The 12,008-nt window shown below is 35.1% G+C and overlaps 1 protein-coding gene across 5 annotated transcripts in view; it reads left to right on the forward strand.

Moving 5' to 3' along the window:
- The window catches only part of LOC131162936 (histone deacetylase 14, chloroplastic), a 98,150-nt gene that overhangs the window by 35,651 nt on the left and 50,491 nt on the right, over positions 1–12,008 (forward strand). For all 5 annotated transcript variants that reach the window (XM_058119558.1, XM_058119559.1, XM_058119563.1 and 2 more), the window contains one exon: positions 7,168–7,266. In XM_058119558.1, the coding sequence (XP_057975541.1) occupies positions 7,168–7,266 (99 nt within the window). The remainder of the gene's footprint in view (positions 1–7,167; positions 7,267–12,008) is intronic.

Here is a 12,008-nt window from a genome sequence, read left to right on the forward strand (position 1 = left end):
ACAGCACCGCAAGCTGCCTGCTGCGAATCTCTACCATCGCAGATTTGTGGCTCTGCCATCTTCCATCTGCCATGAATGTGAGAACTTCCCAAATCCCCAACCCACATAAAGTCCCATCCTCTTATTTCCTCTTCTTTTAACCTTACTAGTTTTAGACACATGCTTTGCATGAGAATTGCATAAATTTGTGTCTACTATTTGCTCCATGATAAAACTGAAAATTGCAACGCACACACACACACACACACATGGAATAAATTAGAAATTAGTATTTTCTTTAACTATCACGCTAAAAAAAAAAAGGGCAGCCCGGTGCACAAAGTTCCCGTGTAAAAAAGAAGTATAGGCATATTGCATACACAATGTATATGACCATCTTCGTACTAATAACAAAAACATAGTGCATTTTAGATATATGTGCGTTAACTCTCACCCTAAAATATTGTCATACAAAAAGCCAACAAGTTACTTTTATTCAACTTATACTTCTATAAGAGTAATGATTTAAAAAAAAAATAAAAATAAAGACAAGTTGTGGACACAACATCTGTATGAGAGCATCTTTATACTTATTCCAAAAAACAATGTATGTACCAAAATGAACTTACTTGATCAGTTAGTAACCAAGTTTTGGTGTAGCAAGAATATAATATTTGGTTAGAAATTAGTGCTTTATTCTTAATAAAATTTTCTCCTTAGGAAAGAAAATGGACAAAAGGGAAAATTGTAATTGTTCTAAAAGATATTATTAATATTGCTTTGATGAATGCTTGAAGCTGCTAATAAAGAAACAAAATTCTTAGCTGTTAAGTTACTGCCTTCAACTCATCTCTTATTTCTGTATGCTACAAATGTAAATTTTCTGCTTGCTTAACAAGAAGTGAACTTTTTGTATATATAAAGAAAACTTGGGGAGATAAAGAGGTGTGAGGAGAAGAAAGGTCTTTGGGTGGGTAGAGAGAGTCATGGGAGACAAAATGTTGGAAAGACAGTAGTGTGGGAGACAAATAAATGATTGAAAAAAGAGAAACACAATTTAAGCACAAAAGAAAATGAGCGAAGAGGCATTACACAACAAAATCTTTACATTATAAAAGTGCTAAAACTGATATACTTCAAGAAGGAAGCATTACCTAATAGTTAGAAACACTATTATGTCAGTTGCTCCCAACTCAAGGGAAATTTATTAGAAAAGGAAAAAAGAAAAGGCCAATTGAGAATCATATGGGTGAACCTAAGAGGCTCCTACCATTTGGAAGAAGTCAAATAGGCTAACTCCAACCAAAAATGGTTTAAGAAAGTTGAACAGGCTTTGTTTAGAAATGGAGAAGCCAAAATTTCACTGTAGGATACAAATGGTGTTAGAAATGTAACGCCAAAGAATTTAGAAGGATATTATCGGTATTATGAATTTTTTCATATTAGGACAACCCAAAAAAAAGGCTTTCTAGTTTTAGGAGTAGTACAATCCCCTTCCTACAAAGAGCAACAGAGCCCAACCCATGACTGTATAAGCCCAACTAGCTTTCATTTTGACGTAATCCACTTATCTCAAACCCAAACCCGACCTATGAACACCAAAAGTAGGACTAGCCTAGATTTAACCCCATTTGATCTAGTTCAGTTTTTGAAAAAAAAAAAAAAAAAGAGAAAAACAAAACTAAAAAATATAAAAAACATTGAAAAAAATTCTTGGTCATTCATTCTACAAAATGTGCTTGAATTTAAGGTCTAGAGAGACATCCATGTCCTTTGTACAACAGATTAATTTAGAACAAATGGCTAGGGGTCTTGCGGTAGGTAAGTGGGTTGACAATGGTTGGTATAGGCTTGGAACTTTCATAGTTGTCTTAGATTTGGGCCACTTACTGAGTAAAACAGCTAATTCTAGTTCAAGCCTAATTTTCAATTCTAAGTAGGGAAAAGGTTAAGCTGATTTGGGTATTTGTGAGGCCCAATGTCCAGGGACGAAAGACAGATTTAATGCTGTGGCTAGCATGGTCGAGGTCCATCATGATGCTTTTACTGCTTTGAAAGATTGAACTTAAACTACGTTGTTCTATTGCCCTAGAATTAGGCCTAAAACACTACATACTTGAGATATTGGGCCCAGAAGTAGGTACAATCAGGTTAATTAGGGTGTAGCGGACGTGGTTCTAAAACTTGTCCTAGTGAAGTCAGTGAGGCCATTAGGTTGGTTGGACTAGTCAGATTGGTGGGTCAAGCTAGTGGTCAAACTAGTGATGTCAGCTTGACATAATAAATATATTATTTGTATGTATGTATGTATGTATATATCTATGTTACAAAAATGCTATCACACTGATCCATATAAATATTACAATGATTAAAATCTTTGTAATATTATAGAAAAAATAAGAAAAATAGTGCAAATTTTATATAGGTGGATCGTGGATTATACTATTTAAAAATTTTTTTTTTTGCTTTATCTGGATAATTTTTAATCTAACATTGGCTAATTTTAATCTAACATTTTTGGAAATATTATTAACAACCATTTCAATAAAATTAAATAATATGACTAAAAAGGAGGGTGATTGGTCTTGGAAATTTGATGTCTAAAAATATTGTAGTCCTAGCTAAATGGCTTTGGCCTTTTCCCCTAGAGGATTGTTCCCTTGGGCATGGAGTTATTAAAAGCAAGTTTTGGCTATATGAGAATGGGTGGGAGTCCAATTTAGGGTCTAGATTTTCTTCAAAATGCCCGTGGAAATCTATCTCTTAGATCTATCCTCTCTTTATAATATTCATTTTTGGGAACACCTTTGGTTAGGAAATGTTGTTTTGTCCACCTCTTTTCCTTGTTTCTGTCGTTTGAGCTTAGGGAAGAATAGCATCATTTCTTCTTTTGTTGTTAACTCCAATGATCCTTTGCCTTCGTCGGATTAGAGGCCCCTTAATGGTAGGGAGATGAACGAGTTATCCTCTTTGTTAGTTTTGTTGAATAATTGTTGTGTTTCTTTGGAAGCAAATAGTTGTTCCTAGTCCTTGGATCCTATAGGGGCGTATTCTTGCAAATCCTTTAGAGAAATCTTGACATGTTTTAACTCTTCTTTTCCTCTCTATAATTCTCTTTTGGAAGGCCAAAGTCTCCTAAAAAATAAAGGCATTTATCTGGTTGGTTGCGCTTAATAAAATCAAACCAATGACTTGGGTAGATTAGGATACCGGTGAAGGCTCTCTCTCTAGATGTCTATGTGCTTTGTTTTAACGGTTCAGAATCTGCATCCCATCTTTTATGCAGTATGATTTTTCCTGGAGGATGTGGAATAAGTTGTTTGGTTTATTGGGTGAGTGTTGGGTTTGTAGGTCTGATAAAGGGCTTGGATTGGAGCTCTATTTGTTAGATGCAGGTTATTTGGAGTGACCTTTTGAGGAGGACGAAATGAAGACAACTGTGTTTGGATGGAGAGGGATAAGGCTCTCGGTCTGGATGGATTTAACATAGCTTTTAAATTTTTTTTTTGTTTTTCAGAAGATTGTTGGGATGTGATTAGGGTGGACTTGTTGAAGCTTTTTAATGAATTTTATTGGAATGGAGTCTTGAGCAAGAGTATTAATTCCATTTTCATCACTGTGGTGCTTAAGAGGAGTACATCTTTTAAGCTTGCTGATTAAACCAATTAATTTTGTGACTAGTGTGTATAAGATTATTACTAAAATGCTAGCTAATAGGTTGAGTGCAGTGTTAGATGACACTATTTCACAAGCTCAAAGTGCTTTTGTGGGGGCTATGCAGATTGTGGATGCTGTTTTAGTTACAAATGAGGTAGCAGAGGAGGTTCATAGGATTAATGACAAGGGGATTATTCTTTAGTTGGATTTTGAAAAAGCTTATGATAGTGTAAGCTGGAATTTGATAAAGTACCTTTTAGGAAGGGGTTTGGGGGGAGGTTGTGGATTTGGATGAGGGGTTGCTTGTGTAACGCATTCTTTTTTATTATTGTGAATGGTGAACCTAAATCCTGGTTTAAAATGTCATGGGGTGTTAAACAAGGGGATCTGCTATCTCATTACATGCTTGAGCTAAGATTTGATGCCTTGAGTTAAAAGATGGATAGGGCAGTTGATAAGTGTCTCATGAAAGGGCTTGAAGTGGGTAGAGAGGGGGTAGTTGTGTCCCACCTTCAATTTTTCTGGTGATACTATGTTTTTCTTAGGTAATGATAGGGATTCTTTTTTGAATGTTCTTACTCTACTTTAAATCTTTGAGCAACTTTCTGGGCTAAAAATTAATCTGAGCTCTAGTAGATTTAGGGAGTTGGCTTTGTTAGCAGTTGTGGTATTCTGTGCTGGCCCTTGTCTTACTTAGGGGTCTCACTGTGCAGTAATCCTAGTTTGGTGGGTTTTGGGATGGTGGGGAAGGCGTCTAAGCATTTGGATCGATGGAAAGGTGTGTTGTTTTCTTTGGAGGGCTGTATTACTCTCATTTAGGCTTATAGTATCCCTCATTATTTGTCCATATTTAGGATTTTTGTGGGGATAGCTAGTAAATTTGAGAAAATTATAAGACTTCCTATGGTCTGCTATGGGAGAGATGAGATCTCAGCTGGTTAGTTGGGAGACTGTGTGTAGGTCTAAGTTTGAGGGGTTTTGGGTTTTGGAAGTTGGTGTCTAAAAGCATTGCTTTTTGGGTTAGATGGTTATGGCTGTTTTTGTAGAGGAGACCTCTCTTTGGCATAGAGCAATTATAAGTGAATTTGGCTTGCATGCAAATGGGTGGGATGCTAACTTGGGAATTAGATATTCTTTAGAGAGCTTTTGGTGGTGTATTTATTAGATTGACCCCTTCATTCCCCATACTAAATTTATTTTGGATAATGATTCTTAAATTTGTCTATGGGAAGATATTTGGGTGGGTAATACTACTTTGTTCATCTCCTTTCACCGTCATTATCATTTATCTTTAGGGCATAGTGATGTTATTTCCTTTTTTTGTCATCTAATGGTCATATGTCTTCTTGGGATTTCCATTTTCCCAAAACTCTCAATGATAGAGGGGAGAGATGCTCTCTTCTTTGTTATTATTGTCTGGGAATTGTGTTCCTTGTATTAAGAGTGATAGTCGTCCATGATCCTTAGATTATTTGGGGATTTATACTTGCAAATCTTTTATTTTTTAATCATTTGACTAGTGCTAATATATCCTTTTTGCTTTATCAAAATATTTGGAAGTACAACATTCCCTACAAAATCAAGGCTTTTATTTGGTTGGTTGTTCTTGTTAATGGTTAGTTGGTTATTTAGCATTATTAGTATGCGTTGAGAGCTATGTTAGTAAGTTTAAGTTAATAAGGGTATTATGGTCAGTGGAATTGCACTTGACATATATTATAAATAGAGGGAGAGACCTTTCATTGATGTAGGTCTTCCATTTTATCTAATTATTCAACATGGTAGAAGAGCTAGTAACCAGGAGGTTGTAGGTTCTAGTCTTGTTGCCTGTGTTTATTGTGTGGTGTTCAAGAAATTATTATATTTCTTGTAATTATATCTCCATGTGTTGTCAGGCTGCACATGTGGGAAATGTTAAATCTTGATATGCATTGTTGGCCCACAACCTAATAGCTTAAGCTTTTAGGTAAAGTGGTAGTCTAACAATCTTGTACGGGAACCTTCTTGTCGTAGAGGAAGTATGTTCTCAATCTTTTAAATGAGACTAGACTGTTGGGATCCAAACCTGTTGATACACTGTGGATCCCAATAGTAAGTTTGTGCCAAATATGGGTGATTTGTTGCCTAACCTAGGACGGTACCGGATACTTGTTAAAAATTTGAATTATCCCCAGCAACTCGATTAGATATTGCAACAAGTATTGTGAGTCAGTTTCTCGATTCCCCAAGAACAAGTCACTAGGATGCAGTAATTCACATTTTGAGATATATCAAAAGTGCACAAGAGGAGGTCTCTTATATCAATTTTGGGGTCACACTCATTCAGGGATATAGAGATGCAGATTGTGCTGGGTCGCCTTCTAACTGAAGATCCATAACCGGGCATTGTATCTTTGTTGGTGGTAATTTGGTTTCTTGGAAGAGTAAAAAACAAATTGTGGTGGCCAGGTCAAGTGTTGACTTAGAGTACATGGCTATGGCTTACACTACATGTGAATTTGTTTGCTTGAAGAACATGTTAAGAACTGGGTTTTCCACATTCTCAGCCTAAGGAGTTGATGTGTGATAATTGAGCTTCTATTCATTTTGCCTCCAACCTGGTCTTCAATGAGGGGACAACGCACATTGAAGTTTATAGCCACTTTGTTCAAGAGAAACTTGTACAGAAGCTCAATACAACTACTCATATGAAGTCTGATTTTGAGCTTGCTGATTTGTTCACTATAGCCTTGGGAGGTGCTTGTGTGAAATTCTTGTAATACGCTAGAGGCATATGGTATATACGCTCCAACTTGAGAGGGAGTGTTAATGGGTATTTGGTTATTTAGCATTATTAGTATGTGTTAGAGTTATGTTAATGCGAGTTAGTGAGGGTATTATGGTCATTGGCATTGTACTTGACATATATTATAAATATAGGGCAAGAGCTATCATTGATGTTAGGTCTTCCATTTTACCCAATTATTCAACTAGTCTTAATTGAGTCAATTCCAACAATCTTTTGTGGAGTAGGAGACCTTCAAGGGCACTTTCTTTTGATGTGTGTACTTCATGTTTTGGTAGTTTTGAACCAGCTTCCCACCTGTTTTTGCATTGTGCTTTTCCTTGGGATATTTTCTATATGCTTTTCTGGTTTATTGAGAGAGCATTAGGTTTGTCCGGAGTTGATGGAGGATTTGTTGGTCACATCATTTTCTGGTTTTGGTAGTTGTAGGGATGCAATTGCATTTTGGAGATGTGCAGTTTTTGCAGTGCTATGGGTAATATGGTTGGAAAAAGTTGCACAAATATTTACGGGGAAATTTTTTTTTCTTTGTTTGGGGTAGGATTCTTTGCTTCACCTCCCTTTGGTGTGTTACTGCTGTTTGCTTGAAATGGGTGAGGTTTTCAGATATTGAGTAGGACTGGCTAGCATTCTTAGTTTGATTGTTTTTTCCTTTATTTTTTTTTGGGTAGGAAGATTTCTTATTCTCATTATTATACAAAGGCTATGTTTCTGGTTATCTGATTTGTTTTTTTTGGTTATCTTAGTTTCGTGGCTCAAGGATCATTGAACAAAAATTCAGACCTGCTACGGTAGATGATATTGCAAGTGTTCATGCAAGTGCTTATGTGTCAGGTCTCAAGAAGGTAGACTCATATTTGCCTCTTCTAGTTTGCCAATTTTGCCCCTTGAATGTCTACTTGGATGTATAAATATAGTAAAATCTGGAGCATATAGCCAATTCATTTTTCTTTGGTTCATATTCATTTTGCCTAGCCAATGTTATAATTGTTGTATGCCTCACAAATTTGGAATTTTTGCAAGAATGTGATTCTTGTTACTTTTCTTCTTGCTTAGAAATTTGGAATGTTGCATGTTATTACATTCCTTCTTTCTTGAAATGACAGTTTATTTAAATTATCGTTTCATTTAGCTTCAGATTTTTTTTTTATTTTTTTATGACATTCCTTCACTTGATGTGTGTTCTTTTGATTAATAGGATATTATTGGAAGAAGATCAAATTAAGAATAAGAGATGATCATTTCTTGATTGTTTGATGAGGCAGGAAATGCCTTTGATCTTTAGGCCTTGATGTTTAAAGTATATGGACCACTTGATTATCATACTTCAACTCCATAGGCTGTGAATGCTGGAATGTAAGCTCTTCCAGTGCTCACAGCCTCTTGAGAATTCAATGAAAACTTGGAATAAAACATCATAATGATCACGAACTGAAGATAAAATCTTTATGAGGTCAAGAGGCAAGATCAAGAGTATCACTCAAGTTTGATCATAGGAACACAAGCACTTTTTTTCTTGTGTCTTCTCTCTTTTTCATGCTACTGCTGTGCCTCTGAAGTCTCCCTAAAAAGTAGAAACTAAAACATAGGCCTTTTATAGGCTTCCAGTTATCAGAAGATAAGGAAACTAATTAAGCTAACTTGCTAGTTTCCTATATTATAATAACCTAGAATCTTGAAGATATAATCCTATTATATAGACTTACAATACTTGGACGATAAGGAAACTATTTAGAGACCTAATTAATCCAAAATACCAGTTTCCTAAATGATTTATCCCCTAGAATTTTGTTTCCTAAATTTCATTAGTTTTTTGATTGAAAAAAGAAGAGATTTTATTCAGGAGAAGAAGAAGGACAACAAGGAGCTTAAGCCAGCCAATCACACTGTAAATCAGAAGAAGAAAGCCTGTTGAAACATCCTGCTGCAAAAGTCCACAAGGAGGCCAGTTACTGAATCCTGTCCCAGAGCATAATTGAAGACATCCTCTTCCCCGTAAAAATGCAAGTGCTATATTCCAACCAAATTCTCCACAAAACTGCAAAAGTCGTACACCTCCACAATGCCCAATGGTCTTTAACCCTTCCAAAACCTGAAAATGAAATAACCAACAAATCCTCTGCTGACTCTGAATGCAAGCAACTCTCTCCAAATAAGCCAAAAAGATTGTTCTGCACCCTCGACAAAAAGGAGCAATGAAGGAACTATTGAGAAGCAGATTCTGAATTTTCAGATCAAAGAGAACATACATTTGAAGAAAAAGCCTTCAAAGGCCTCCTAGTCTGCAGCAGATGTTATTGTAACTCTATTAATAACAACCAACCAAGTAAAAGCCATAAACGTAGAGAAGGGATTTAGCCTTCCGGAGAACCATGAAGTGGCAGAGACAAGTTTTTATTGGTTAAATGCTCAAAAAAAGACTTACAAGAATACTCCTCAGAAGAATCAAGAATTCAGGAATGGTAGTCCCTCCTTTAATAAAGAAGCCTACCATCCAACAAACTTAATAAGGAGGCAAGCTCCAACACCTCTGTATCAGTAAGAGCTCTACGAAAATGGAGATCCCAAGAGAAATCGAGTCCACTAGAAATCAAGAATGAAAAATTAGATTCATTGTGCAAAGAGGACAATACAATAATATCCTAGAATCTTGAAGATATGACCCAATAAAAATACTGTAAATAAAAGAAAGGAAAACAAGAATACTATGAAAATTAGGAAACTAAAGTAGCTCTTCTTTGCATGCTGCATTGTTCTTTCTTGTATGTTCCATTTTAGGTGCTGCATGCTACGGTTATCAAGAAGATAGAATGGCTAGAGTTGGCTGTATGCTTCAAAAATTCTCCAATAGGTCCTTGCTTTTCTAGAGCTTTCTTTATCCTTCACTCAATCAAAATGCAGCAAACATATTCCATAATATAAGGAAATTCAACTTGATATGATGGCAACAAGAACATGCGGTTGACATTGGTAAAAAAATCCACAAATTCAAAAATTGAATGAATATTGGAGCTGCTGCTGTTTTAAATTACGAAGTCAAATTCAAAAATTGAATAAACATTGGATATGTTGCTGTTTCAAAATTGACAGCATGTATTCTTTTTTATTCGGACACTTGAAGATTGAATTTTTGGGTTCATTTAATCATGTCTAGGATATATCCATCTTGACTTCTTCAATAGCAAACTAACAATGTATAAACAAATTATGACTAAAATACTAGAAAATATTAAAGCAAAATATTGAGAATCAATGCCGGACAAACTTAAGTTTCTAATCTGTCGGGCCATGAGTCCACTTAAAGTGCCAAAAGCCTACTCATGTACATAGGTTGGTGTGATGGCTTGCCATGTGGCATGAGTTGACTAATGGTATTCGGTAGCTGTAACAATTTGTTTTAACAATATCTGAGACTAAATATGTCTTGAAAATAATTATTTAGATTTTAAAGAGAAAATCATGACTCAAAAGTATTCGGGTCATCAAGATAACATGAAGCATGTGAATAATGCATAAATCGCTCAATAGGATAATATTTCAACTTATTCACCACACAAGTTCAACATTCACAATATTGGCAGTTCGGCTCATGTTTCAAAGTTTACAATGAGGGGAACAAACATACTGAGAATGGTTGTCATTTGTTAGAGGGAAACTGGTGAAAAGCTTATGACAACCCCTTATATGAAGTTTGAATATCAATTGGCTGATTAGTTTACCCAGTCTTTTGAGGAAAGGAGGGGTTCGGGGGTGGGGGTGGGGGTGGGGGTAGGGTGGTACCTGGATTAAGTGCATTTGTGGGAAGCTTGGAACATTGGTTGTAAAAGATGTGAATTTGCTTGTCCGACAGATCTAGCTTATTGATAGGTTCCAGAAAATGCTACTTGAATTCATTTGATTTTTTTACTCACAAAACCCGTACTTGAATCATTCTATTTTGTTTTTTTTTTTGTTTTTTGTTTTATTTTTAATATGGGTTTTTCTAGTTCAAGTATATTTTGTCTTTATCAAAAATTGTTTTCCTTGGTTAAGAATAATTGTTGTTTTTCTGATATCCATGGGTTCTTTAGTTTTCTATCTCCGCCATAGACAAATGGTATACTAGATTTTATGTCTATATTGGAGCTACTTTTAATGACCAATGCATTCTGTTATCATCTCCATTTAGACGATCCGTTAAACCAATTGGCAGAGCATTCTAATGGATCCATTTTTTTGATTTTCGCTGGAGATTAGGAATAGATGGACTTTCTATAGGATCCATTTTTCTGATGGGCTTCATCACTATTTTAGCTACTTTAGCGGTTCAACGAGTTACTCGGGATTCCCAATTATTCCATTTCCTTGTGTTAGCAATGAATGACGGTCAAATAGGATCATTCATTTCTTGAGATCTTTTACTTTTTTTTTTTTTTTTTCATCATGCGAGTGAGAGTTAGAATTAATTCTGGTTTATCTACTTCTATCCATGTGGGGAGGACAGCAAGATCTGTATGCAGCTACAAAGTTTATTTTGTACATTGTGGGAGGCTCTGTTTTCTCTTAATGGGAGTTCTGGGTATCGGTTTATATGGTCCCAATGAACCAGCATTCTATTTTTATACATTAGGTAATCAATCATATCCTGTGCCATACCATTGGAAATAATATTATACACTGGATTTCTTATTGCTTTTTTTTTCAAACCGCCGATTATTCCCTTAATATACATGGTTACCTGATACTAGGACATTCACAATTATCAACTTGTATGTTTCTAGCAGGAATCTTGTTAAAAACAGGAGCGTATGGATTGATTTGGATCAATATGGAATTACCACCCCCACATTCATTCTATACTTTCTCCGTAGTTGATGATTGTAGGTACAATACAAATAATCTATGCAGTTTCAACATCTCTTGAACAACGTTATTGTAATTAAAAAAAAAAAAAAAATTGACTGGATTTCCTTCTCTCACTATCAGTAGGCAAAGTCGAAGCTATTCTGGCTAATTATAGATAGCTTTCATGAATAAAGCAAAAAAAGTAATATTACAAACAAATATTACTATAGAAAACATTACTATAGAAAAAAGACTTTTAGTGTAAAGTTAAATAAAAATTCATTGTGAGAACCATAGATGTGAACTTTCACATCTAACAATAACGAATAGCTTCTTATTTTAATTTCAATTTTTGAATGGCATTTCTAGAAAAAATGTACTTCTATGACCAAAAAATGTGTACATAAAAATTTTGGACAAGAAAGGGATATTGGGTAGCATTAAAAGCTGTGTTTTTGGTGAAATCTCTTTCTATTGGTGGAATTCACAGTTTTTTTAGGCAACAAATAGACAAATAAGAAATCCAATGTTGGAATACAAGTGTTGAAGTAGTAATAAAAATCAGGACAATTAAAAAAATTGGCTAATTTTTCATTAATATTAATGATTTCTGTTCCTGTGGAATGAATCCCTTCGCTTTTCTATTATGTTATGTAGAATGAGGATTCTTCTGTTTACTAAATTCTACATTTTTCTTTGATAAAAAAATAAACATGAGATACAAGGTTACTTTTTAGTATATTTTATCTTGCCGAGATGGGGA

The sequence above is a fragment of the Malania oleifera genome, chromosome 8 (genome assembly GCF_029873635.1).
Source record: "Malania oleifera isolate guangnan ecotype guangnan chromosome 8, ASM2987363v1, whole genome shotgun sequence".
In the NCBI taxonomy this organism is placed as follows: Eukaryota; Viridiplantae; Streptophyta; class Magnoliopsida; order Santalales; family Ximeniaceae; genus Malania; species Malania oleifera.